This window comes from Belonocnema kinseyi, chromosome 10 (assembly GCF_010883055.1).
Source record: "Belonocnema kinseyi isolate 2016_QV_RU_SX_M_011 chromosome 10, B_treatae_v1, whole genome shotgun sequence".
Taxonomy (NCBI): domain Eukaryota; kingdom Metazoa; phylum Arthropoda; class Insecta; order Hymenoptera; family Cynipidae; genus Belonocnema; species Belonocnema kinseyi.
The window spans coordinates 44,380,222-44,407,886 of record NC_046666.1 but is presented as its reverse complement, the minus strand read 5'-3'; the positions used below and the strand labels follow the sequence as shown (position 1 = coordinate 44,407,886).

At 23.1% G+C, this 27,665-nt stretch overlaps 1 protein-coding gene across 1 annotated transcript in view; it reads left to right on the top strand.

The window, feature by feature from the left end:
* The first annotated feature begins 10,426 nt into the window (after positions 1-10,426).
* LOC117181766 (solute carrier organic anion transporter family member 74D-like) overlaps positions 10,427-27,665 on the top strand; it is a 37,446-nt gene continuing 20,207 nt past the window's right edge. Inside the window, exons 1-2 of the mRNA XM_033374733.1 lie at positions 10,427-11,213; positions 11,335-11,444. Of these exons, the coding sequence (XP_033230624.1) occupies positions 10,883-11,213; positions 11,335-11,444 (441 nt within the window). The 5' untranslated portion in view covers positions 10,427-10,882. The remainder of the gene's footprint in view (positions 11,214-11,334; positions 11,445-27,665) is intronic.

Here is a 27,665-nt window from a genome sequence, read left to right as displayed (position 1 = left end):
TTTTAATTTGAGACAAATAGTTTTCTGAGTGATCCTGGAAATCAGAGTTCTTCTTAAGTTTTTTATTTGCTAAAATAATTTATTTCCGATTTTTAATTCGTAATGAATTTTCATGATTTAAAATCAAAACATTTCAATTTTAAATATGTATATAAATTAATATTCTTAAATTTGTTTGATTTTGAAAATTAATAGTTTTTAATATCAAATGTTCTAGTTTGAAAAAACTTCAAATGTAAATAAAAGATCAGGATTACAGAATTTTCAATTGCAATACTTGAAACCTGCATTTTGAAAATATAACATTGAAAATTATTTGATATTTAATATTAATATTTCAAAGGTATGCAATTAAAAATGTTTCTTGGAATATTTAGATTTTTAAAATGTTTTATTTTTAATTCTTAAAATTGAATGATCTGTTGTTCGATTTTGAAGATTCACAATACAAAAATTTAGATTTTGTAGGCTTGCAATTCAAAATTGTTTAATTCTACAGATTTATAATTCAACATTCTTAAATTTGGACGATTTTATACAATAAAAGTCAAGAATTCACAATTTCAAATCGTATAAATTGAAGGAATTTAAATCATCAGAAATACAGAAATTTTAATTGAACATTTTAAAACATGCATACTTTTTAATTGCATGTAAATTTTTCAAATCTAAAAATCATTAATTTAAAACAATGTACGAATCAGAAATCATCAATTTACAAGTTTTTAGTTTTGAAAACATGGAATTGCGAATCATTCAATTTTCATGATTTTTATTAATTTATTATTATTATTATCTATTTTGTATTGCACTATTTTTTAATTGAAAATTCTATAAGTTTAAGGATTTAAAATTTGTAATTTTTCCAATTTCAAGATTTACAGTTGAACGTTCGTTAATTTTGAATGTTTATAGTTTAAAATAACATAGTTTTGAATTTGAATGCTGTTGCAAATTAAAAGACAAGAGTTTTCAATTCCAATTCTTTCAAATGAAAGACATTTTAAATTTAAATATTCAGAATCTCAGAATTTTAATTGTAAATCTTAAAACTTGCACAATTTTAAATAGCATATAAATTTTCCCAATAATTTGACAAGAAGTTTATTTTTTGGAATTGCAATTAAAAAATTTCTATTTTAAGATTTAAAATTGAAGATTCATTAGTTTTTTATGTTTATATTTTAAAATGTGTCCTTTTGAACAATTTTTGAAGTATATATTTCCATTTTAAAGATTTACAGAAGACATTTTAAAAATTTTAAGGTCTGCAATAAAAAATTATTCATTCTCAAAGATTAATTAAATAATCATTAACAGATTAATTAATATATTTACAGGAAAAACATTTTTTATTTTTAAGAATTACAATTGATAATTTTTGATTTAAAAAAAATAAAATTTCAAATTATTCAAGTTTCAAAATTCTTCGAGTTTAAGGAATTACAATGACAAATGATTTACAATTGAAGATTCATGATTTTTAATGTTATATTTTTAAATGTTGTTTTATACAGTTTGTTGAAATATTTATTTCAATTTTAAAGATTTACAATAGAAATATTTTTTATTTTTGCAGTTAAAGATTCTTCAATTTCAAATATGGATAAATCCAAATTTTTCAATTTGGGTGATTTTGCAAATTAAAAGTCAAAAACTTTTAATTGTAAAAATTAAAACTTACATAATATAATATTTTTAATAATATTATTGAAATATAAATATAAATTTAATTTAATTAAAATTAATGATTGAAATAGTAAATTAAATTAAATTTTCATTCATATAAATATAAATAAATTTAAATATTAAATTAATGAATTAAGCAAATTTTAATATTTACCTGTTTATTAAAAACATGTCTTTTAAAGGCTGCTGTTGCAAATTAAAAGACAAGAGTTTTCAATTCCAATTCTTTCAAATGAAAGACATTTTAAATTTAAATAATCAGTATCACAGAATTTTAATTGTAAAACTTAAAACGTGCACAATTTTTAATAGTATATAAATTTTCCCAATAATTTGACAAGAAGTTTATTTTTTGGAATTGCAATTAAAAAATTTCTATTTTTAAGATTTAAAATTGAAGATTCATTAGTTTTTAATGTTTATATTTTAAAATGTGTCCTTTTGAACAATTTTTGAAATATATATTTCCATTTTAAAGATTTACAGAAGACATTTAAAAAATTTTAAGATCTGAAATAAAAAATTATTCATTCTCAAAGATTAATTAAATAATCATTAACAGATTAATTAATATATTTACATGACAAACATTTTTTATTTTTAAGAATTACAATTGATAATTTTTTATTTAAAAAATATAAAATTTCAAATTATTCAACTTTTAAAATTCTTTGAGTTTAAGGAATTACAATGACAAATGATTTACAATTGAAGATTCATGATTTTTAATGTTATATTTTTAAATGTTGTTTTATACAGTCTGTTAAAATATTTATTTCAATTTTAAAGATTTACAATAGAAATATTTTTAATTTTTGCAGTTGAAGATTCTTCAATTTCAAATATGGATAAATCCAAATTCTTCAATTTGGGTGATTTTGCAAATTAAAAGTCAACAACTTTTAATTGTAAAAATTAAAACTTGCATAATATTTAGTTGTATGTAAATTTTCCATATTAAAACAATTTTCATTTTAAAAGATTTGCAATACCAAAATTTGCAATTTCGAAGAATAACAATTGATATTTTTTGATTTTTTCAATACAGAATTGCAAATTATTTAATTTTCAAAATCCTTCAAGTGTAAGGAATTGCATATTAAATATTCTTTTTTTTAAAGTATTTACAATAAAATTTTTAAAACTTTTTTAAGATTTGCAATTGAAGATTCTTCAGTTTCAAATATGTATAAATAAAAATTCTTCAATTTGCATGATTTCGCAAATTAAAAGTCAAGAACTTTTAATTGTAAAACTTTCTATAATCTTTAATTGTATGTGAAGAATTACAATTGATAATTTTTGATTTTTAAATATACAGAATTGCAAATTATTCCATTTTTAAATTCTTCAAGTTTAATCAATTGCAATAAAAAATTATTATATTTTCAAGATTTACAATTGGAGATTTATTAATTTTTAATGATCATAGTTTAAAATAAGTAGTTTTAATCATTTTGTTGAAATACGTTTTCGAACATTTTTCAAATTAAGAGTAACTTAAGAGTAAATCAGGAGTCAAGAGTTTTCAATTCCAAGTCTTGCAAATTAAACAAAAATTAAATTTAAAACACTAGCATTATAGAATTTTTAATTTATTGCAAAACTAAAAACTTGCATGATTTTAAATTATGTGTGAATTCTTAATTTTAAAAGAGTTTCAATTCGAAGATCTGCATTTTTCAAAAATTGTAATTAACAATGTTTAGTTGAAATGGTTCAGTTTCGAAAATTTACGATGGAAAAGTCTTCACGTTTAACTATTTTCAATTTCAAATTCTTCTATTTTTAAAATTGATAATAAGAGATGTATTAATTTGCAACTTTATAGTTTAAAACAATTTCTAAAAAAATGTATTTTAGAACTCTTAAAAATTAAACTTCATTGCAAAAAATTTTTTTTAGCAATTTCCAGAATCGCAATTGAAGACTCTATAAAATTCTAGATGAATAAATTTTGTTATTTTGAATAAATAAACATGAATAAATAAAATAGTAAAATTTATGCAGGTACTTAGCGGAGTTTTTTCACACGGAGTGTTTTTTTTCTGGACTTAAGAATTACAGAAATTCATAAAAAATACGACTAATTTTGAAATTTCATAAAAAAATTTATTTCACATCATCCTTGATTGGAATGGATTAATTTTGATACGCGGTGCAAATATAGGAAGTATGCCTTTTGCAAGGCAGTCGCAAAGCTTCGTGCACGTGGCTTCATATAATGCATGACAATTTGTATGACATTACTGAATATTGACGTATGTTGTAACTTAAGAGTAACAAATTGACTTCATCACACCTCTTCATCTAACAAATTTTAAATGTCAGAAAACATATTTACAAATTCATAAAAAAATATAAACCAAATAATAATACTATTTTTAATTTAACATTCGACAAAGTTTTGAAATAATTGGTGAATGAATGTTTTACCACAGAAATTTTTTTTGGGCATGCCTCCTGTGTGTTTTTACTAAATTAAAATAAATGATTAGGCCCCCTTTTAAAATAACTAGATATGTTTGTTTTTCGAGCAATTATGTGATTTTTTTCGAAGGGATTTCTCTTATACAAATTTTTTATTTGGCGCCCAAAAAACTTCCATGAGATTAATATTTAATTTATTAGGTTAAAAAAAAACTTTTTTGTAAATAATTTGCATTTTCAGCTTGAAAATACAACTGTTTTGTAGAAAATTCTTTTTCTCGGCTTGAAAATGCAACAATTCAGTCGACATTTTTTTTCTCTTTCTTTCTTCAAAAATTAACTTATTCTTTTTAAAATTTCTCTTTTTTGAAAAAAAATCTCATTTATGTTGCTTTTAAATTACATAATTTCGTTAAAAATTCATTTTTTTCTGGTAAAATTCAACTGTATTTGAGTTCACTTAAAATCTTTTTTTGGTTCAAACAACATCAAGTATTACATTTTTTTGTAAAATTTATTTATTTTGATTGAAAATTCATGCACTTTGTCAAAAATTTAATTATTTAATTTGGTTAAAAGTTTATTATTTGTTTCATAATTTGTTTAAAGATTTATCTTTTTGGTAAAAATTGTTCTGAAATTCAAATGTGTTTAAATCAAATTTGAATCCTTTTTGGTTGAAATAATATCAACTATTTTATTCTTCTTTAAATATTCATCTATTTTTAATAAAAATTTAGCAATTTTTCAAAAGTTTAATTATTTTAGTTGGTTAAAAATTTAACAATTCAACAATTGAGTGGAAAATTTGTTTCTTTTCGTACAAAAATATAATTTATTTCGGTTGAAAATTCCACTATTTTGTTGGAATATTAATCTGATTTTGTTAAATATTGATTTCAAATTAAAATATATTTTGGTTCGAAAAATCTTGGTTTAAATTTCATATATTTAGTTTAAAATTCAAATATTTTGGTAGAAATTTTAAACATTTAGTTGAAATGTAACTTTTTTTTGATAACTCATATTTTCAATTTAAAAAAGCAACTGTTTTGTTGAAACTTCGTCTTTTGGGTTCAGACATTCAATAATTGACCGAATTTTTTTTCTTAGTTTAAAATTCGGTTTTATCATTTAAAAATGTATCTCTTTTGTTAAATGAAAATAATTTTTTTTCAGTTGAAAATTCAACTGCTTTAGTAAGAAATCAATTTTTTTTAAATGAAGTTTTTTCCAGTAAATATTTAATTATTACATTCTGAGTTGAAAATTGATATTTTTCAGATCAAAAATTAACTACTCCATTTCGTAATGAAAATTCCACTTTTTTGTTAAAAAATCTTTGTTTGTTGGTTAAAAATTTTATTTTCGATGAAATATTGTATTATTCCGGTTAAAATCTCATCAGTTTAGTTCAGAATTCATTTATTTGATTGAAAATTTCATTAATTAGTTGGAAATTCGATTTTAAAGTAACAAAATAATTTTTTTAATTGAGAACATTTTTAATGAAATTAACTTTTTGTTTGAAAAATTATCTATTCCAGATAAATAATCAACATTTTATTAAAAAATGTATGTGTTCCGTTGAAAAGTTAACTATTTTGTTAAAAATGTATCTTTCTGGTTAAATAGTTTTGACTTTAGTTAAAAATAATTTGGTTAAAAATTAAAATAAATTTTTTAGTAAAAAATTAAACTAGTTAGTTGAAAAATTGACTTTTTCATTGAAAATTTGTCTTTCTTCAGTAGAAAACCAATCTTTTTGTTCGAAAATTCAACTAGGTTGGTTGAAAGTTGAATCACTTAGTAGAAAATGCATTTTTCAATTTTTTGCTATGAGTTGGATATTCTCCTCTTTCGATGAAAATTTAACTATTTTGTTTAAAAATTGTTATTTCCATTAGAAATTTATTTTCTAATGAAAGATTGAGCTATTTCAGTTGAAGATTCATAATATAAGATGATAATTCATCTTTGACAGAAAATTTCACTGACGTGTTAAAGATTCGATTTTTGTTCAAATATTAATTTTTTTAAATGAGAAGCTTTCAGCTGAAATTTATTTTTTATTTAAAAATTAAAATATTGCAGTTGAAGATTCAAGATTTTATTCAAAATTCGTTTTTTTCAGTTGAAAATTTAACGGAATAGTAAAAAATTGATCTTTTTTTGTAAAAAATATAACTGTATATCTGAAAATTGATGTTTTAATGAAAAATTCAATCACTTCGTTGAAAATTTCTATACTTTATCCAAAATTCATCAAAATTAATCTTTTTGTTTGAAAATGTAACAACGTTGTTTAAAGACCATTTATTTAGTTGCAAATTCGAATTATTAGTCCACCATAAATTTATGTAATTGAAATTAATCATGTGTAATCCAGAGTAATCTTAAATAATGTATAGAATTCCTGGGAATAAAACCAAAAATCCAGTGACCAAATTTGGACAACCGCCATAAAATACTTCTAGGGTCATTTGGAAAAAGATCCTTTTTAAAAAAAATCCAAAAAAAAATTTTTTCACATAAATAAAAAAGAGAAAAGAAAAATGAGGCCATCAATTTTTTTTACCTGAAAATTTAACTATCCCATTCTTGGTTAAACATTCATATTTTTGGCTTGAGAATTCAAATATATTTTGTTTCTGATACAAAGTTGAACTATTTGATCAACAATTAACTTTTTTGATATGAATTCAAAAAATTCATTAAAAATCTTGGTTTTTTTTTTGACATTTTTTTTAGCTGAAAAAATGATTATCCTAGTTTTGCTTGATAATTCTTCTTTCTGGCTTGAAAATTTAACTACTGTGGTAAAAAGTTCAACTTTTTGGTTAAAAAATTAATTTTCTGTTGAGAATGCAACAATTTAATGGAAAATACTTTTTTTTTATATAATTTTTTTTCAATTGAAAATTTAATTATCCTTTTCTTATTTAAAATACATACTTTTTGGTTGAAAATTATTATCTTTGAACTTAAAATTCATCTATTATATTTTTGGTTAAAAACGCCTCCTTTTTGTTCAAAAATTGATTTATTTTGGTAGAAACTTCAACTATTTGGTATAAAAATTAAATTTTCTTTTGAGAATTTAACAAGTTTTTAGAAAATATATTTTGAAATTAATTTTTATAAACTGAAAATGTAAGTAGCGTATTTTTGGTAGAAAATTAATCCGTTTTGGTTAAAAATTTCGTCTTTCTAGGTTGAAAATTCAATTATTTTGTTTCTGGTAGAAACTTCGACTGTTTAGTTAAAAATTAAATTTTCTGTTGAGAATTCATCAATTTTTTAGGAAATATATTTTTTAAATTAATTGTTCTAAACTGAAAATGTAAATGTCCTATTTTTGGTAGAAAAGTCATCCGTTTTGGTTAAAAATGTCGTCTTTCTGGATTAAAAATACAAATATTTTGTTTCCGGTAGCAAGTTAAACTATTCGGTTAAAAATTTAATTTTCTGTTAAAAAGTCAGTAATTTTATTAAAAATTATTTTGTTATGATTTTTTTTCACCTAAAAATTCAAATGCCTTAATTTTTCTTAAAAATTTATTTTTCTGGCTTGAGAATTAAAATATATTTTGTTTCTGGTACAAAGTTAAACTATTTTGTCAACAATTAACTTTTTTGATGAGAATTCAACAATTTTATTGATAATCTTGTTTGTTTTGGTTGACATTTTTTTTAGCTGAAAAAATAAATATCCTAGTTTTGCTTGCAAGTTCTTCTTTCTGGCTTGAAAATTCAACTATTGTGGTAAAAAGTTCAACTATTTGGTTATAAAATTAAATTTCTGTTGAGAATTTAACAATTTTATGGAAAATCAATTTTTAGTAACTGCAAATTTAAGTATCTGATTCTCTATTTAAAATTCATACTTTTTGTTTAAAAATTAATTTCTTTGAGCCTAAAATTTATCTATAATATTTTTGGTCTCAAATTCATCCTTTTTGTTCTGAAATTCAACTATTTGGTTGACAATCAAATTTTCTGTTCAGAATTCTACAATTTTATTAGAAAATATATTTTTAAATTGATTTTGCTAAACTGAAAATGTAACTATCCTATTTTTGGTAGAAAGTTCATCTGTTTGGTTAAAAATTTCGTCTTTCTGGCTTGAAAATTCAATTATTTTGTTTCCGGTAGAAAGTTAAACTATTTGGTTAAAAATTAAATTTTCTGTTGAGAATTCAATAATTTTATTGAAAATTGTTTTTTTCATTAATTTTTTTACCTGAAAATTCAACTACCTTATTTTTTCTTAAAAATTTATTTTCCTGGCTTGAGAATTCAAATATATTTTGTTTCTGGTACAAAGTTCAACAATGAGCTTTTTTAATTAAAATTTAACAATTTTATTGAAAATCTTGTTTTTTTTTTGGTTGAAATTTTGTTTAGCTGAAAAAATAAATATCCTTGTTTTGTTTGAAAATTCTTCTTTCTGGCTTGAAAATTTAACAATTGTGGTAAAAAGTTCAACTATTTGATTATAAAATTAATTTTCTGTTGAAAATTCAACAATTTAATGGAAAATCTTTTTGTATAATGAATTTTTTTTCAACTGAAAATTTAAGCATCCTTTGTTTATTTAAAATTTATACTTTTCGGTTGAAAATTAATTTCTTTGACCTTAAAATGTATCTATCATATTTTTGGTTAAAAATTCATCCCTTTTGTTTGCAAATTTAACTATTTTGGTAGAAACTTCAACTATTTGTTTAAAAATTAAATTTCTCTTGAGAATTCAACAATTTTTTAGGAAATATATTTTTAAATTAATTTTTATAAACTGCAAATGTAACTAGCGTATTTTTGATAGAAAATTCATCTGTTTTGGTTAAAAATTTCGTCTTTCTGGCTTGAAAATTAAATTATTTTGTTTCTGGTAGAAAGCTAAACTATTTGGTTAAAAATTAAATTATCTGTTGAGATTTTAATAATTTTATTGAAAATTGTTTTTTTAATAAATTTTTTTACCTGAAAATTCAACTACCATATTTTTTCTTAAAAATTCATTTTTCTGGCTTGAGAATTCAAACAAATTTTGTTTCTGATACAAAGTTCAACAATTCGATCAACAATGAGCTTTTTGGATGGAAATTTAAAAATTTTATTGAAAATCTTGGTTTTTTTTGGTTGAAATTTTGTTTAGCTGAAAAAATAAATATCCTTGTTATGGTTGAAAATTCTTCTTTCTGGCTTGAAAATTTAACAATTGTGGTAAAAAGTTCAACTGTTTGATTATAAAATTAATTTTCTGGTGAGAATTTAACAATTTAATGGATAATATATTTTTTTCAACTGCAAATTTAAGCATCTTATTCTCTGTTTAAAATTCATACTTTTTGGTTAAAAATTAATTTCTTTGAACCTAACATTTATCTATCATATTTTTGGTCTCAAATGCATCCTTTTTGTTCTAAAATTCAACTATTTGGTTAACAATCAAATTTTCTGTTCAGAATTCAACAATTTTTTTAGAAAATATATTTTAAAATTAATTTTGCTAAACTGAAAATGTAGCTATCCTATTTTTCGTAGAAAATTCATCCGTTTTGGTTCAAAATTCGTCTTTCTGGCTTAAAAATTCAACTGTTAACAATTTTTTGATGATAACTCAACAATTTTATTGAAAATCTTGGTTTTTTTGTTGAAAGTTTTTTAGCTGAAAAAATAAAACTTTAACTATTTGGTGAAAAATTAAATTTTCTGTTGAGAATTCAATAGTTTGATTGAAAATAGTTTCTTTTTAATTAATTTTTTTCCCTAAAATTTTAACAATCCTATTTTTGGTTAAAAATTCATTTTTGTGGCTTGACAATTTAACTTCAACTTAAAAATAAATTTTCAACCAAAAAAGAACAATTTTTCGGCAAACTAATATTGTAAAATAGTTGTCTAAGTCGTTGGATTCTTGGTTTTATTTTCAGGAATTCTATACATTAACTGGATTCTTTGACGACAAAGAGGATTTTAGATTTGATTTTAATCTAATTGAGACTTCTTAAATTTAAATCTTGGATAATTTTATGTAAGCAGCTAATCCATTTAATTTGTTGTAATTTTTAGTAATTCATTTCCGCTATTATTAATTGTTTCTAAAGTATTCAGTTTATCCCTTCCTAATTTTTACGATTTGATTAAGGAAACTGACAAAAGGGAAGATTGTTTCCTAATTTGCACATCATTAGGCTGATTTGGGTAAATGAAAACGATCATTTTATCGTTGATCTTATCTTCTAATGCATCCGACTCCACGGATTGTCGTCAGATGGATGTCAGAGCTCGTGGATATCTTCTGTTTCTAGACCGTCTTCATGGTCGAAGGTGGGGGCGAGAAATCACCTCGGTTCTGAATACGTCTTGTTAGAAGCCAGTTGGGAAAGAATATCAGCCGTTTTCTGACGCGAATCCATTTCCTACTATTTCATCTCCCACTTAATAATAAGACAAAAAAATCCACACCAAATAATGAAACATTAAAAAAATTTGAAAATTGAAACATTGATTAAAATTAATTAAATAATTAATTAATTAAACATTCAAGGGATTCCGACATGGAAAACAAGTGATTAGAAGCACCATAATTTTATTTAGATTTGGATTTCATAGTTCGGATTGTTCATAAGGAGTCCTTTTGGGACTTCTTTGTGGGGGAACTGAGGGAAGATGAGCGAAAAGAGGAAAAAAGAGAGGACAAGTTTAAATAATTATTGTTAATTTGAAAAAAGTGGGGGAGACAAAAATCCGAAAGATGAAGAACTCAAAAGATTCGAATGACACGAATTGTGAGAAAAATGGACCTGAAAATGTGAAACTTCTCAGGGTTCCATCGAAAACACCTTCAACTCCAACTAATCCTAATCAGGATTTGGAGGATCTTTTTAAAGAACTTCCGGTCACTGAAGAAACTAGTTGTGGATTCGGTTGCTTTCGAGGACCGATTTTACAAAAATGTGCGAATAAAAAGGCTTATGTTTTCTTATATGGAATTTTGGGATGTGTTTTTTCAGCCAGTTATGCATATTTTAATGGTACGATTACGACGTTAGAGAAGAGGTTCAAGATACCATCGAAAACTACGGGTAATTTGAAAATTGAAATTATTTTGGTTCAAAAATTATTTGAAATGGGATTTTCAAAATTAGAGGTGCTCGAGATTAGTGTGTGTTGTTTTGATTTATGAGACGAGTGTATTTGATGCAGGTATCATCACTGTTGGAAATGACATTTCTCAACTTTTTGTCTCTGTGGTGTTGTCCTACTATGCAGGAAAGGGACATAGGCCCAGGTGGATCGCTGTTGGGATTTACACGGTAAAAATATAATAATTAATCCAATTTCATTATAAAATCTGTACAAATAAAAATCAAAACTGAATAATTACCAAAAATCAGCACAAAAGTATTTATTTTTCAATTTAAATAGTTTAAAATGTATTTACAAGATTCGAAATTTAAATTAAGTGTTTCGTCTTTGCTCGCTTCAAAATTCACCTATTTGGGTTAGAAGTTCAACTACTTGGTTAGAAATTAAATTTTATGTTGCAAATTCAAAAATCTTATTGAAAATATTGTTTTTCATTTATTGGAAATTAATTTTGGCTCTAACTGAAAATTTGAGCAATTTTTTACTGACAATTAACCTATCCTATTTTTGGTTGAAAATTCGTGGTTCAAGCTTGAAAATTCAACTATTCTGTTTTGTGATAAAAAGTTTAAATATTTGGCTAAAAATTAAATTTTCTGATGAGAATTCAAGAATTTTATTGAAAATATTGTTTTTTTTTGTTATAATTTTGTTTAGCTAAAAAAATAAGTGCCTTAGTTTTAGTTGAAAATTCGTCTTTATGACTTTAAAATTAAACTATTGTGCGAAAAAGTTCAAATAGTTTGTTCAAAATTAAATTTTTTGTTGATAATCCAACAATTTGATAGAAAACACTTGAAAAAATTTTTTTTTTTTAAATAAAAATTCAAGTATTCTATTTTTTATTTAAAATTAATCCTTTTCTTTTGAAAATGATTTTCTTTGAACTTAAAATTTATCTCTCCTATTTTTGGTGGAAAATTCGTACTTTTTCAATTAAAAATTCAACTATTTTGGTAGAAAAAATATTTTTTTAAATTATTATTTTTTTAACTGCAAACGTAGCTATCCTATTTTTGGTAGAAAATTCATTCCTTTTTGTTTAAAATTCGTCTTTCTTGATTGAAAAATCAACTATTATGTTTCTTGTAAATAGTTAATCTATTTGTTTAAAAATTAAACCATCTGTTGAGAATGGAATAATTTGATTGACAAAATTTTTTTCTTAATTTTTTTTTCATGAAAATTTAGCTATCCTATTTTTTGTCGAGAATACGTCTTTTTGGCTTGACAATTCCACTATCTTATTTCTGGTAGAAAGTTCAACTATTTCATCAAAAATTACATTTTCTGCAGAGAACTCAAAAATTTGATTAAAAATAATATTTTTCTTTGGTTGACCTTTTTTTTTGCTGAAAATTCCTATATTTTTTCTGAAAATTTGTCTTTCTGTCTTGCAAATTTTCAATTTGTAACTATTTTGATAAGCATTAAATTTTCTGTTGAGACTTCAAAAATTTTATTGAAAATATTATTTTTTTGTTACTAATTACTTTTTTAACTGATAATTAAAGTATCCTATTTTTGATGTAAAATCCACCCTTTTTGTTTGAAAACTCAAATATTTTAGTAGAACGTTCAACTATCGTTAAAAATTAAATTTTCTGTTGAGAATTCAACAATTTAATTGAACATATTGATTTTTGTTGTTGTTTAAAATTCTTTTTTTTTTAACTGAAAATTAAAGTATCCTTATTTTGATATAAAATTCAACCCTTTTGTTTGAAAATTCAACTATTTTAGTAGGACGTTCAACTATTGTTAAAATCACAATTTGTGTTGAGAATTCAACAATTTGATTCAAAAAAATTTTTTAATTAATTTTTTGAACTGAAAATTTAACTATCCTATTTTTGGTTGAAAATGTGTGTTTCTGACTTGACAATTTAAATATTTTATTTCTGGTAACAATGTTAACTATCTGATTAAAAATTTGTTTTTTCAGCCTGAAAATTGAACCATTTTGCTTCTGATAGAAGGTCAAATTATTTAGTTTAAAATAAATTATTTGTTCACAATTTAACGATTTTATTGAAAATTGTTTATTTTTTAATTAATTTTTTTGACTGAGAGTATAACCTTCCTATTTTTAGTTGAAAATTCGTCTTTCTGCCTTAAAAATTGGACTAGTTTGTTTCTGGTACAAAGTTCAACAATTTGGTCAACAATTAAATTGTTTGATGAAAATTCAACAATTTTATTGAAAATACTTTTTTAGCTGAAAATATAAGTATCCTAGTTTTCGTTGAAAATTCGTCTTTCTGGTTTCAAAATTAAACTATTGTGGTAAAGAGATGAACTATTTGTTTAAAAATTAAATTTTCTTTTGAAAATTCAACATTTGGATGGAATACACATTTTTTATTATTTTTTTTAATTGAGAAGTTTAATATCCTATTTTTGATTTCACATTTAATATTTAATTTTTATTTAATATTTAATATCGTCCTTTTCGGTTGAAAATTAATTTCTTTAAACTTAAAATTGATATATCCTATTTTTGGTGAAAAATTCGTATTTCTAGTTTAAAAATTCAAATATTTTGTTTCTTGTAAAAAGTTAAACTATTTAGTTAAAGATCAAATTGTCGTCTTTCTGGCTTAAAAATTTAACTATTTTGGTAAATAAGTTCAACTATTTGGTTCAAAATTAAATTTTCTATTAAGAATTCCACAATTTTATTAAAAAAATATATTTTTTAATTAATTCGTTTAAACTGAAAATGTAACTATTCTATTTCTGTTTGAAAATTCATCCTTTTTGGTTGAACATTCTTTGTTCAGGCTTGAAAATTCAACTTTTTTCTTGTAGAAATTTCATCTATTTCATTAATAATTAAATATACTGTTGAGAATTCAACAATTTGATTGAAAACAAGAATTTTTTCAAATTAAATTTTTTTAACTAAGAATTGAATTGTCCCATTTTTAATTGAAAATACGTCTTTCTGGCTTGAAAATGAAGCTGTTTTATTCCTGAAAAAAGTTCAACTATTTGATCAACAATTAAATTTTCTGAAGACAATTCAACATATTCATAAAATATAATAATTCAATACATAATAATTCAACAATTTGATTGAAAATATTGTCTTTTTTGTTTTAATTTTTTTTCATTGAAAATTAAAGTATCCTATTTTTTTATTTAAAATTCATCCTTTTTGTTTGAAAATTGAACTATTTTAGAAAAACGTGCAACTATGGTTAAAACTTTAAACTTCTGTTGACAATTTAACAATTTGATTGAAAACATTTTTTTAAATTACTTTTTTTTAAAGGAAAATTTAAATGTTCTATTTTTGGTTGAAAATTAACCCCCTTGGTTAAAAGTTTATTTTTCTGGCTTCAAAATTCGAATATTTTAGTCTGAAAAAGTTGAATTCTCAACAAATGATTTATTATTTATTATTAATTGAATGAATGTTTGAATTTTTAAATGCAAACGGACAAATTTTAAAGAACACTGTTAAATTTTCTACTAAAAATGATAACTGGACAAAATGGTTTAATTGTAAACCTAAAAATACGAATTTTCACCAAGAATTAAATTTTTAATCAAGAGAGTTGAATTTTCAACCAAATAGTTGAACTGTCAACCTAAAAATTAAGTTTTTAACCAGAAATGAACACTTGCACATTCATGTTAAAAAATTAATTTTGAATGAAAAAAACAACAAATTTGAGGCCGGTTGAATTTAACTAAAAAACACACGAATTTTTAACAAAATAGTTTAATCCTTAACCAAAATGAAGATGTTTGAAAAAAAACGATTATTTTTCTGCTTATATATGAATTTTTTAAATAGAAGATTAATTTAATACCAAAAAAAACTGATTTTCAACAAAACACATAAATCTTGCATAAAATAATGAAATGTACCAACCAAAATAGAATAGTTAAATTTTCTGCCAACATAATTCAATTTTCAACAAAATAGTTTAGTTATAAAAACCAAAGTTTCCATAAAAATGGAATACTTGCATTTTCATTTAAAACCAAATAATTTTCAAGCAAAAAAACATTTAATATGAATAAAAATAAATAAAAGTAAATTAAAAATAGGGATTTTTAACAAAATATTCAAATCCACAGACGATAAGATCAGTTATCAAAAAAGACCAATTTTTTACAAAACGTATTTTCCACCCTATATCAAATAGTTTAATTTTAAACCAAATAGTTGAATTACCAACAAAAAAAATCTATCAACTAGAAATAGAATAATTAAATTTTAAAATTAAAAAAAAATTGTCAACAACACAAATTTCTTCCAGATTAAATGAACCAAAAGACATGAGTTTTAAACAAAAAAGTAGAATTTTCTACCAAAACAGTTAAATTTTCCATTAAAAAAGACAAGTTTATAACTAAGCAAGATAAGTTTTCGACTAAAAATGGAATAGTTACATTTTCAGTTTAAAAAACTAGTAAAAAATTATTTTTGTTATATGAACCAAACAAGAAGAATTTTTAACAAAATCATTGAATTCACAGCCAAGATGGTAAATTAAAAATAAAGTTTAATTTTATACCCAAAAAGACGAATTTTCGACAAAATTCATGAATTTTCCATTAAAAAAGCTAAATTTTTAAATCGTCATTGTGGATTTCTAACAGAAAGATGATTTTCTACCAAGAAATTAATCCTTTTGAATAATAGTATATTTTTCAACTGAAAAATATTACTCGTCTACTAAAATTGTGATAGTTATATTTTTAGTTAAAAAAAAATTCTCTTCTAGTTAAATTGAACAAAAAAAGACAAGTTTTTAACAAAATATTTGAGTTAGGAGTCAAAAAATGGATTTTCAGAAAAAGAAGAATAATTTGACACAAAACAGTTTAAATTTTTAAACCGACTTTTTTAAACCGTTAATTTTATACGAAAAACTTTATTTTTCAATCCAATAGTTTAATTTTTACCGAATAGATGAATTTCTAACCCAATAATTTAATTTTCACATAAAGAAGATCTACTTTCAATTAAAAATATATATTTTCAACCAATAATGGAATAGCTATATTTTCAATTTAAAAAAATGATCAAATTCTCAACTCTAAAGTTGAATTTTTAACTAAAATAATGAATGCTCACAAAAACTCGAATTTTAACCAAATACTTCAGCTTTTAACAAAGTAGTTGAATTTTCAAACAAAAAATATTAATCCTCAACAAAAACTATAATTTATGATATTTTAACCAACAATTTTTATATAAATCAACAACAATTATATGCAATACAAAATTCAATTTTCCTATAAAATAGTTAAAGTTCGAAAATAGTTCGAGATAGTTGAAATTCGAATGGATAAATTTTCATCTAAAAACACAATAGTTGAATGTTCAATTCAAAAATTTAATTTTTAGAAGAATCTTCAACCAAAAAGATAAATTTGGAAACACAGTAGTACAACTTTTAATTAAGTTGTTGAATTACTAAAAAATGTGAGTTTTTAACAAAATAGATGGACTTTAACAAAATGATTACATTTTTTATCAAATAGGAACATAATTTATCCATTATAAATATTTGAAAGAAAAATCGAGAAAACGGGAAAATTTTATAAAAACAGTGGGAAAAACATAAATGTACCGGTGCAGGGAATTGGCAGAATTTAGAAAAATTTTAGTGAATTAAAAAAATCAGCATGAGTTAAAAAAATCAAGAGAATTTCAAAGTATCAAAAAAAAACTCTTATGTCTTTATAGGATAAAATAATATTAATTCAGAGTTCATAAATTTTAAATCAAAGTATTTAATAGATTTCGGTAAAATTCAAGTACGTTTAAAAAAATATAAAGGAGTTTAATTAACTTTGATGCAACTCATAAGGATTTGAAAAAATATAATCAAACAAAATTTCTAAATAAAAAAATATCCATTGAATTAGGAAAAATAGGAGTAGAAATTCAGATTGAATTAGGAAAAATTCTAGCAAATGAAAAAGAATTAAAAAATATTTTAAAACTTAATCAAATTCATGAAATTTAGAATGAATTGAGAAGAATTGAAGGGTATTCAAAAGAGTAAGATTAAATGCCTAAGAATTCAAGGTGAGTATAAACCATTTCACTGTGAAAGACATTTTTTTTTAATACATTGAATTGAGTAGAATTGAGTGAATTTAAAAGCATTCCAGTGAATTTAAAAAAAATCAGCGCGATTTAAAAAAATGAACAGAATGTCAAAGAATTACAAATTAAAAGAAATGTAGGATAAATCAACAAGAAGTCAGAGTTAATGAATTTAAATTCAAAATATTCCACTTATTTCCGTAAAATAAGAGTGGATTTAAAATAATTCAAGGGAATTCAAGTGACTTTAATGAAACTCATAAGAATTTAAAAAAATGTAATGAAGCCAAATTTAAAAAATTTTAAACTGTCTATTTGATTATTGCAAATAGGAGTAAACATAATTCAGGCTAAATTTAGCAGAATTTAGATGAATTGGAACAAAATAATAATAAAATAAAAGCAACGAATCAAGCAAAATTCGAGATGCAATTTAGAGACATGTAAGGAAAATAAGAAGAATTTGCTGAAATTCATAGAAATTCAAGGCGAATCGTAGAACATGTAAGTGAACCAAGAAAAATTAGAAAACATCGAAAAAATTAATTGAATTCATTTTCGGAACTAATTAAGATGAATTCAAGGGAATTCAAAAGAATTTGATGAAATATCTTGGTATTCAAGATCATTTAAGAAGACTGCGGGGTGAATTTTTTCAGTTTATTGAATTATGTCGAATTGTGTGAATTTAGAAAAATTCAAGTGAATTTAGAATGATTCAAATGGATTAAAAAAAATCAGGGTGAATTTTAAATTAATTTAAATGAATTAAAAAAATATAAAAAGTCCTCAATATTCCATTGATTGGGAAAAATTAGGGTGAATTTCAAAGAATTCAAAGAATTTCAAGAGAATGCGATGAAATTCTTTAAAAATTAGGACAAATAAAAAATTATTCAAGTCAATAAAACAAAATTCTTTAAAAAAAAATCGACTGCATTCAGATATATGAAAGTAAATAAATATAGTGAAAAAGAAGCTGATAAATTGATAAGATTCTAAGGCGAATTAAAAAGTTTTTAGAGTGAATTAAAAAATATTGCGTATCCAAATTTTGTCACTTTCATATTTTTGTAACAAAAAAATTTTTTTATCGATTCTGAATCATGTTAATTTTATCAATAGATAATATGCAATAGTTCAAAACTTCTTAATACTAATATTTATAATAAGGTTTTATATACTTATATTTAATTATGATACAGTGATTTAAAAAATCTAACAGTTGATTAATTTTTTCTTTCAATCCATTTTAAAACTTTATAAAATATTTTGATGTTTTGACATACGACTCTTAGCTTTTGAAAAACTTAGTTATAATCTGATAATGAGGTTAAAATTTTTTTCAATGGGACGAAAAAAACATCCGTTCTGCATATATTCCATATGAAAGTTTAAGCAATTTATTAAAAATAATTGCAAGCTCAAATTAATTAATTTAAGAAAATCTGCAAGCGACTCGTACAAATGTGTTAAGAGGTTACAAAAATGTGCTGAACAATTTGCAAAATTAGTGCAAAAATTAAATAAAATTCCATGAAATTCAATTAAAGTTGAACTAATTTTCTAAGGATACCTTAATATATTTGTAGAAAACAGTCGATATTTTAAAAAATCTATTTCATTTTAATTTATTAATGTTTAGATTTCCTTATGAGAAAATTTTTAAAAATAATTTGCATGCATATTACCCCTAAATTTGGTCGAATCCACAAAAAGTAAATTCTTTTTTGTCTAAATTAATAATAATATTTATAATTTCTACTAAAAAAAAGTTCATAAAAGCTGCAAATTGAAGAAAAAACCCGAAACTTTGTAGCATTACTGTACAAGAAGACAGTTATAAACAATAATAATTTAAGAAGAAATGACAAGTTCCTAGCATTATTCTGAGAGAATATAATTATAAATAATAAATAGTTTCATAAATTATGTTTGGTAAATTGAATGATTTATTATCTCACTCTAACTAAATGTGAGAAAAAGTTTAATATTTCAGAAAAAAACTGCAACTTTCTAACATTATTTAAGGAAGCTAAGAGAACATGGCTATAAATAATAACCGATTGTTTACACAATTATTTTTGTTGAATTTTATTGATTATTACCTAGAGCTAACTTTAAAGTTTAAAAATGAAGAAATTCGGCAAAAATCGGTACTTGCTAATTCTATTCTAAGAGAAAATTGCTATAGACAATCATAATTTTTAAAAAATGTATTTAAATATTTAATTATAGCTTGAAAGTAATACCTAATTTATGAGAAAAAATTTGGATTTAAAAGACCTCAAAAACATCATTAGCACCAAAAAGTTGCAAAACCCATTTTTTCATTTATGGGGTTTTTGGAACCCTATAAAAAAGACTCATGGGGGTAACATTTGAAACGTAATTTTTATTTGTACGAAATTGACAAAAGCGTTATATACATGTTACATATACGTTTTTGGGGTCGCTGACTCTGATTTTGGGATTAGTTTGACTCGGTCAGACCGCATTTCGTTCATAACCTAAAAAAAAAATGATGAAAGTTGAAACTATTTTTCACTTTTTTGAGGTTAGGGACAAAATTTGATCTGACCAAGTCAAACCAACCCCAAATTCAGATTTAGCGATTCCAAAAACGTATAGAAATGTTTATCTCGTCTTTTCCACACAAAGTTCACAAACTTGGTCACAAACTTGTCCACAGAGTCTTGAATTTTTTCGAAACCGTCTCAAATGCTCCACAGACAAACGAAAAGGTTTTCGTTTGCTTGCGTAGCATCCGACACGGTTTTGAGAAAATTCGAGACCTTTTTGGAAACATGGTTAGGCGAACTTAAATTTCATTGAGGTCGAGAATCTCACATAAAAATAATAGTTTTTCAAACAAATTATTATTGTTTATTACTATGTGCTTCTATAGTAATCCTAGATAGTTGCAGTTTTTTCTGAAATGTTTTATTTTTTGTCCACTTTTTACTTAGTTAGACAATAATTATTGCATGTGAATAAAAATTATTGTTTAATAATTTATTATTTTTTATAATTATTTTGTTCTATAATAATGCTAGATCGATGTTGTTTTTCCTGAAATTTTCAACTTTTCGTCCACTTTGTACCTAGAGTGAGGTAACTATTAATCAAATCTAACAAACGTAATTGCTTAAGCAAATCATTATTTCTTATCACTATTTTCGTGATGAACTACAAAGTTCCGGCTTTTTATGATATTTTTAACTTTGCTTCTGGCTTTTTATTTATGAACAAATAATAAATACAAATGAATAACGTAATTATATTTTAAACGATCTCTTTCTTTTCATTTGAATATATTTTTCTGAAATAGAAAAAATATTTGAAATATGCTTCAAATGTTCTACATAGATTATAGGGATTCCCCAGGGAATCTCCATGATAGGATGGAGGGGGCTAATATAATATGTGTAATACAAAAAATTTGTTTAACGCTTTGCAACAAACCTAATCCTCTTATCTACTCTTAATTATTCCATTCTTTGCTTTAGTGTCTTATGTAAGATATTTTTTTAATAAATAAATTTTTTTTTAACATTAGGAAAAGAGCAAAAATAATGTATACATAAAACAATACAATACTATTTTTTTAATGATTTTTTTTTTGTGATTCAATTATTATTTGTTCATAACTGAAAATTCAAAGCACAAAATATTAAGCATAAATAAAAAAAATTCCAAGTAAAAATACCATACCCTGATTGAAAATTGGAAAAAATGGGATATTTATTGAAACACAAATCAGTATTGGTATAAAGTAGTATTTTACTTATTAGGAACAATTTGCATTTGAAAAACTGCAAAAAATCATAATTAGCGCCATAAACTCGGAAAATCCATTTTTTAACTTATGGGGTTTTTAAGGGACCCAATAAAAATGACTTTTGAGGGTCATATTATAAAAGTATTATTTTTTTCACATTCTGTGGCTATTTGCAAAGAGAAATGTTGAGCTTCAACTCGATTCTGCTAATATTGACAAATCTAAATAAAATTCACCAAAACGACTTTTTTATGGGGAAGAATGTGTTTTTTTTCATGGGACTTGAGCTAACTCTAAATATATTTTTTTCAAACAACGAAAAAAATCAATTTATCTTTTTGTGGATGGGAACAAATTTCCGGGCGATATGCATGAAAATTCGAGAAACCAATTTTTGGATCACCTTAATGAACACCAAGTGATCTGAGGGAAATGAGCCTCAGATTTCCAGATGTAATTTTTTTTTTTACTAAAAAATGTTTGTATTGTAATTTGAATAAAGATCCTAAACAATTTTTCTAAAGAAGAAAAAAATATTCGTAAAAAAAATGAAACAGAGGAAAGAAAAATGAAAAGAATTTTCTCTTTTATTGTTGTCCAAAACATTTTTTTAAAAGATTTTTAAAGATTTTTTTTTTTCAAATTACAATAGAAAAAGTTGTTGCCCAAATTTTCTAGTTGGATTCTTGGTTTCATTTTCAGCAATTCTATACATTAGCTTGATTATTTTAAATTATTAAAAATTTAATTTAAATTTCTTAAATTATAATCTTTGTGTGAAAAACAATTAAAAGTATGTACTTTTATGGATAAGAATGTGATTTATAAATAAGGCCATGTTTGTCAGTTACAGTACACCGGTGCTTAATTAAATTAGGTAGCTCTGAAATCGCATCTGCGTTCATTCACCGCACATTTCATTCATTCAATGGACTAGGTGACCATGACCATATTCCGCCATATGTGAAAATTAAAATTTTTTATTTAAAAAAATATATATTCCAGCATACTTCAAATATTTACCTGTAACTCAAAAAAATTTTACCTTGTTTTTTTCGCAATTTATATTATATTAATGAATTGCTAATCAAAAACATAATACTTTTTAACAATCCAATACCAGTTTTTAACATCCAAATACCAGTATTTTATTCTTCTAATATTTTTACGTATGATCTTTTATAATCGGAATTAAAGAATTTTATCGAATATAAATTTAAAATTTTTAATTGATTTACTCTTTCTTTAACAAAAAAAGAGTTTTCTATCCTAAAAGATGACTGTTTAACGAAAAACTTGAATTTCCAATTAATAAGCACATTTTCAAAAAATAATTTAATTTTTAACCCTAAAAGATGAATTATCACCAAAGAATGTAATAGTTAATATTTCAATAAAATAATTAAAATTCTTTAAAAAAATATGAATTTTAAAACCAAAAAGACGAATTTTCAACAAGTGAAGATTTTTCAGCCATGAAAGAAAAAAATTTTAGCTCAATTGTTGAACGTTCAAGCCGAACTTCAAATTTTCTGCATAATAATTGAATTTTCAATGAAAAAATATATATTTTCAGCAAAAAAATGAATTTTCAACAAATTATTTAAATTTTGAACCAAATAGATAAACCTTTATACAAACAATATTTTCAACAAAATAGTTTAACTAATGTATATTTAACTAAAAATATGAATTTCCAACAAAAACATTATTTTTAACAAAATAGTTTATTAACATTTGTTAAACAAAATAGCTCAATCCTCAAGAAAAGAAGACTAATTTGTAACTAAAACATTGCATTTATATCCAAGACAGATAAAATTTCGACTGAAACAGATGGATTTTTAAATAAATAAGGCAAATTTAAAAAATAATTAAATTTTGATCCAAAAGAGATTTTGGTTTGACTGTTTAGCATCAAAATATGAGTTTTAAAGAAGAAGTCAATTTTAAATTTTTTTATGAAGATGTTTAAATTTTTGAATTTTGAATTTCCAACCAAGCAGTTGCATTTTTATCCCAGAAAGAAGAAATTTCTACTAAAATAGATACATTTTTAAGTCAATGAGACAAACGATTTTTACAAAGCTATTTGTTTTTTAATCCAAAAAATATTTTGGTTTGACTTTTCAACATCAAAATATGAGTTTTAAACAAAAAGTAAATTTTCAGTTGCATTTTTATCACAGAAAGAAGAAATTTCTACTAAAATAGATACATTTTTAAGTCAAAGAGACAAACGATTTTTAAAAAGCTATTTGTTTTTTAATCCAAAAAATAGTTTGGTTTGACTTTTCAACATCAAAATGTGAGTTTTAAACAAAAAGTAAATTTTCAGTTGCGTTTTTACCCAAGGAAGATGAAATTTCTACTAAAACAGATAAATTTCGTTACAAAAAGACAAATTTTCAACCCAAAAAGGCGAATTTTCAACAAAACAGTTCAATTTTCTACCAAAAAGTTCAAAGACCAGAATGTTTAATTTAAATAAATCAATTGCAAATTAAAATTTACATTTTTTTAATTCATTTTTATTATTATTTATTTAAACTGAATTGAATTTTTAATTAAATTAATTGATTACAATTTTATTAATATTTATAATTAATTTAAATTAAATTATATTAATATATTATTAATAATAAATTGAATGTTTAATTAATTAATTAATTAAAACTAAGTTTAATTTATTAGTAATTTAAAGTTATAGCTACTCCTTAAATTTTGCAAGATTTTTTTTTTAAATTGCTGACTTTTCACTAATCAATCAAGTTTCCTAACTTAAAAAAATGGTTGATTCTAACGTTTAGTAAGTTTCTTGGTGATACATTTTTAATGATGATTTTGACTTTTGCGAAAGATTTTCTTGATTTTATGTTCAATTTTTTTATTTGGTTAAAAATTCTATTATTTGAAATTTTTTTTGTAAATGCATTTTTTTCTTATCTTTTTTGGTAAAAAATGCAACAACTTCGTTGAAAATAAAAAAAATAGTTAAAAATTTATCTTTTCTGTTAAAGATTCATCTCTTTGATGGAAAATTGTACTGTTTTGTTGAAAATTCGTTTCTTTTTCGTTTAAAATTATATTGTTTAAACTGAAAATTTAACGATTATATATGTAGTTAAAAATTTATATTTTTCCGTTAAAAATCTAACTATTGGCTTAAAAATGTATCTTTTCGTTGAAAGTTCTTCTCTTGGGTTCAAATTTTTAATTTGGTAGAATATTCGTTATTTTTTATTGAATTTCATTTTTGTATTTTTAAATAAAAATATTATCTGGTTAATATAACATCGTCTAAAGATTCATTATATTAGTTGAAAATTCATCTTTAAAGTGGAAAATTTAATCTTTTTTTTTCAAAGCGAAAATATAATTCTTCAATTTTTTTGTGTAAATGTATATTTTCAATTGAAAACTCATATTTTTCTATTTAAAAAATTCAACTATTTGTTTAAAAATACATGTATTTCGTTTAGAATTAGAATACTTTGCAAGAAATTTATCTTCTTTCTAGAAAACTTTTTTTATTGAAACTTCATAAATTTGGTAGGAAATTAGAGTACATATATATTTAATAATTAACTTTATTGTTAACAATTCTTCTTTTGGGATTGAAAATTCAATTGCTTTGTAGAAAATACTTATTTTTGGTTTTAAAATTCATATCTTTGTAGATGCCATATTTTTGGTTAAAAATGCAACTTTTTGGTTGAAAATTAATCATTTTGGTAAAAATTCAACTGTTGTCGTAGAAAATGAAATTTTTTGTTAACAATTTATAGTTTTGGTTTAAAAATTGAGCGGTCTTGTAGAAAATTGGTCTTTTTGGGTATAAAATTAATCTTTTTTAAAAATTCACCATTCCATTTTTGGTTGGAAACATTTGTTTTTAATTCAACCATTTGGCTAAAAATTCAACTACTTTTGTAAAAAATTCAACTATTTGCTGTTGAGTCAAAAATTCAACAGTTTTGTAGAAAATTCCTGTATTTTGTTAAAACTTCGTCATTTAGGTATAAAATTAAACATCTTTTTTCAAAATTCATCTTTTCGGCTGTGGGTTAAATATTTTGTTACAAATTTGTCTTTTTTGTTTCAACAAAACTGGTAAAAAAAACTTCTTTCTTAAAAATTAATTTTTCTAATTAAAAATATGACTATTTCATTTTTGGTTAAAATTAATTTTTTTTAAATTTTAAACTTTAGGTGGAAATTACGACGTTGAAGTTTGCCACAGATATGGATTTCAAAGTTGTGTATTTAATATAAGAAAAACTAAGTGTCGCATCGAAAAAGTAAAAACACCTCTGGATTCGTCTCGGAAATATCTCCATGTGCATTTTTTGTTTTTTTGTTTAAACAATTTTTTAAACAATTACGCTATTTGTTATCTTTCTGCAATTGTTATAAACAAAGTTTAAAAGTTTAAAAAATTGTTTAAACAAATAAACAAAAAATGCACATCGAGATATTTCCGAGACGAATTGAGAGGTGTTTTTACTTTTTCGATGTGACTTTTAGTTTTTTTATATTAATTACATAACTTTATAATCCATATCTACGGGCGCGGAGCAACACAGCGCTGAACAACAAATGCTCTAATTGTTTAAAAAATGGGTTTACGAAAAAACAAAAAAATGCACATCTAGATTTTATCGAGAGGAATGCATTGGTGCACTTGGTTTTTCGATCCGATGCATACTTTGTTTATAACAATTGCAGAAAAATAACAAATAGCGTAATTGTTTAAAAAATTGTTTACACAAAAAAACAAAAAATGCACATCGAGATATTTCCAAGACGAATCCAGAGGTGTTTTTACTTTTTCGATGTGACTCTTAGTTTTTTTTATATTAATTACACAACTTTGAAATCCATATCTGTGGCAAACTTCAACGTCGTTGGAAATTCGACTATTTGGTTAAAAATCAAGCTATTTATTAAAAAAATTAACTAATTGGTAAAAAATTAAATTTTGTGTAATTCTTTTAATTTTTTAATAAAAGTATTTTGTTTTTTTGAGCAGGAAATTAATCTTCTTTATTTTTAATTATCATTACGATTCAAGATTCAATTATTTTGTTAAAAATTCAATTTTGGTTGAAAATTGTTTTTTTAACTGAAAATGTAATCATTCAATTTTTGATTGCGAATTATTTATAAATAAATATTTCAGTTGAAATGCCTTTTTTTAGTCAATTTTTTCATTCGAAAATTTAACTATTTTGTTGAAAATTCGTGCTCTTGAATTTTAAATCCATACATTCATACAGGAAAGACGAATTATTAAATTTTTCATTCATAATTCATCTTCTTTGTTTGATTACTGAAATATACGTAGTCATGAATGAGTTATTTCGTAAAAAAATTAATTATTTGCTGATAATTTCATTATTTTTTAAGGTCTTCTTTTTTTTCTTGCATAACCCTGAAAATATTCAATTTTTTTGAAGAATTCAATTTGAGAGAGCAATAGGAAGATGTAAATTGTAAATAAATTTAAAAATTTAAGAAATTTAAATTAGATTAAAATCCAAATTAAAAATCCTATTTAACGTCCAATAATCAAATGGATGCAAAGTCCCGTGTGGAAATAGCCCAGATTAGCCCTAGTACAACAAGGTTTCTGGTCGAGGGCTGGCCGGGAAATGTTTGTTTTTTAAGAGCCTAGTCGTGCGCTGACCGGGGACTCGCTAGGTAAAATTTATGTCAAAACCCCATTCGGGGGCTGAATGGGCTCTGATCGGGCAAATCTTATGGTCGAATACTTAGACGCTAGCTGGCCGGGTGCTAATTGGCAATAATAACATTGTTAAACTTTGTTTATAACTTAAATATTTTTTCTGATTTCATTAAGAAATGGATGTGTACTCATGCAAATCTCGAATCGTGATAAATGTATAGTAACATTTTCAAATAGAGGTTATAATAGAACTATAAATTAATGACGGCAAAAAACACACAGATATTAAATATATAATTATTTGAAGTTTTTAAAATGATTCATAATCAATTTTAAATAATATAATACCTAATATTCAATATAAAAATTAAATGACAAAAGCCTGGAAACAACGAGTTTTTTGGCGTGATTTAAAAATTACCTTATGCGAATTTCAAAATTTCTGAAAAATATATAATTCAAATTTTTTAAGAGAAAAATTATAAATTTCATCTTTATAAAAAATTGCAAATGTTCAGAAAAAATTTACAGTTTGTATCAATCTTAAACGTTGTAAAATAGTATGAAACACCTAAGAACCAAACCTTACACGAAAGTTAAAAAAATTTTCTTATTAAGAAATTGTCAACATTCACGATCAAAGTTCTGAGTTCCGTTGTTAAAAATTTTTAATGTTAATAAAAAATTACATTTCCTGACATTGTAAAAAGTTGTCAAGTAGTAGTCTACAACCGAAATAAACAAAACATCCCCAGAAGAAAAATTGTAATATATTTAAATGATATATTTAAAAAATATTTTATTGATATTCCTGTTAAAAGTTCGTGTATTTTTTATGTACG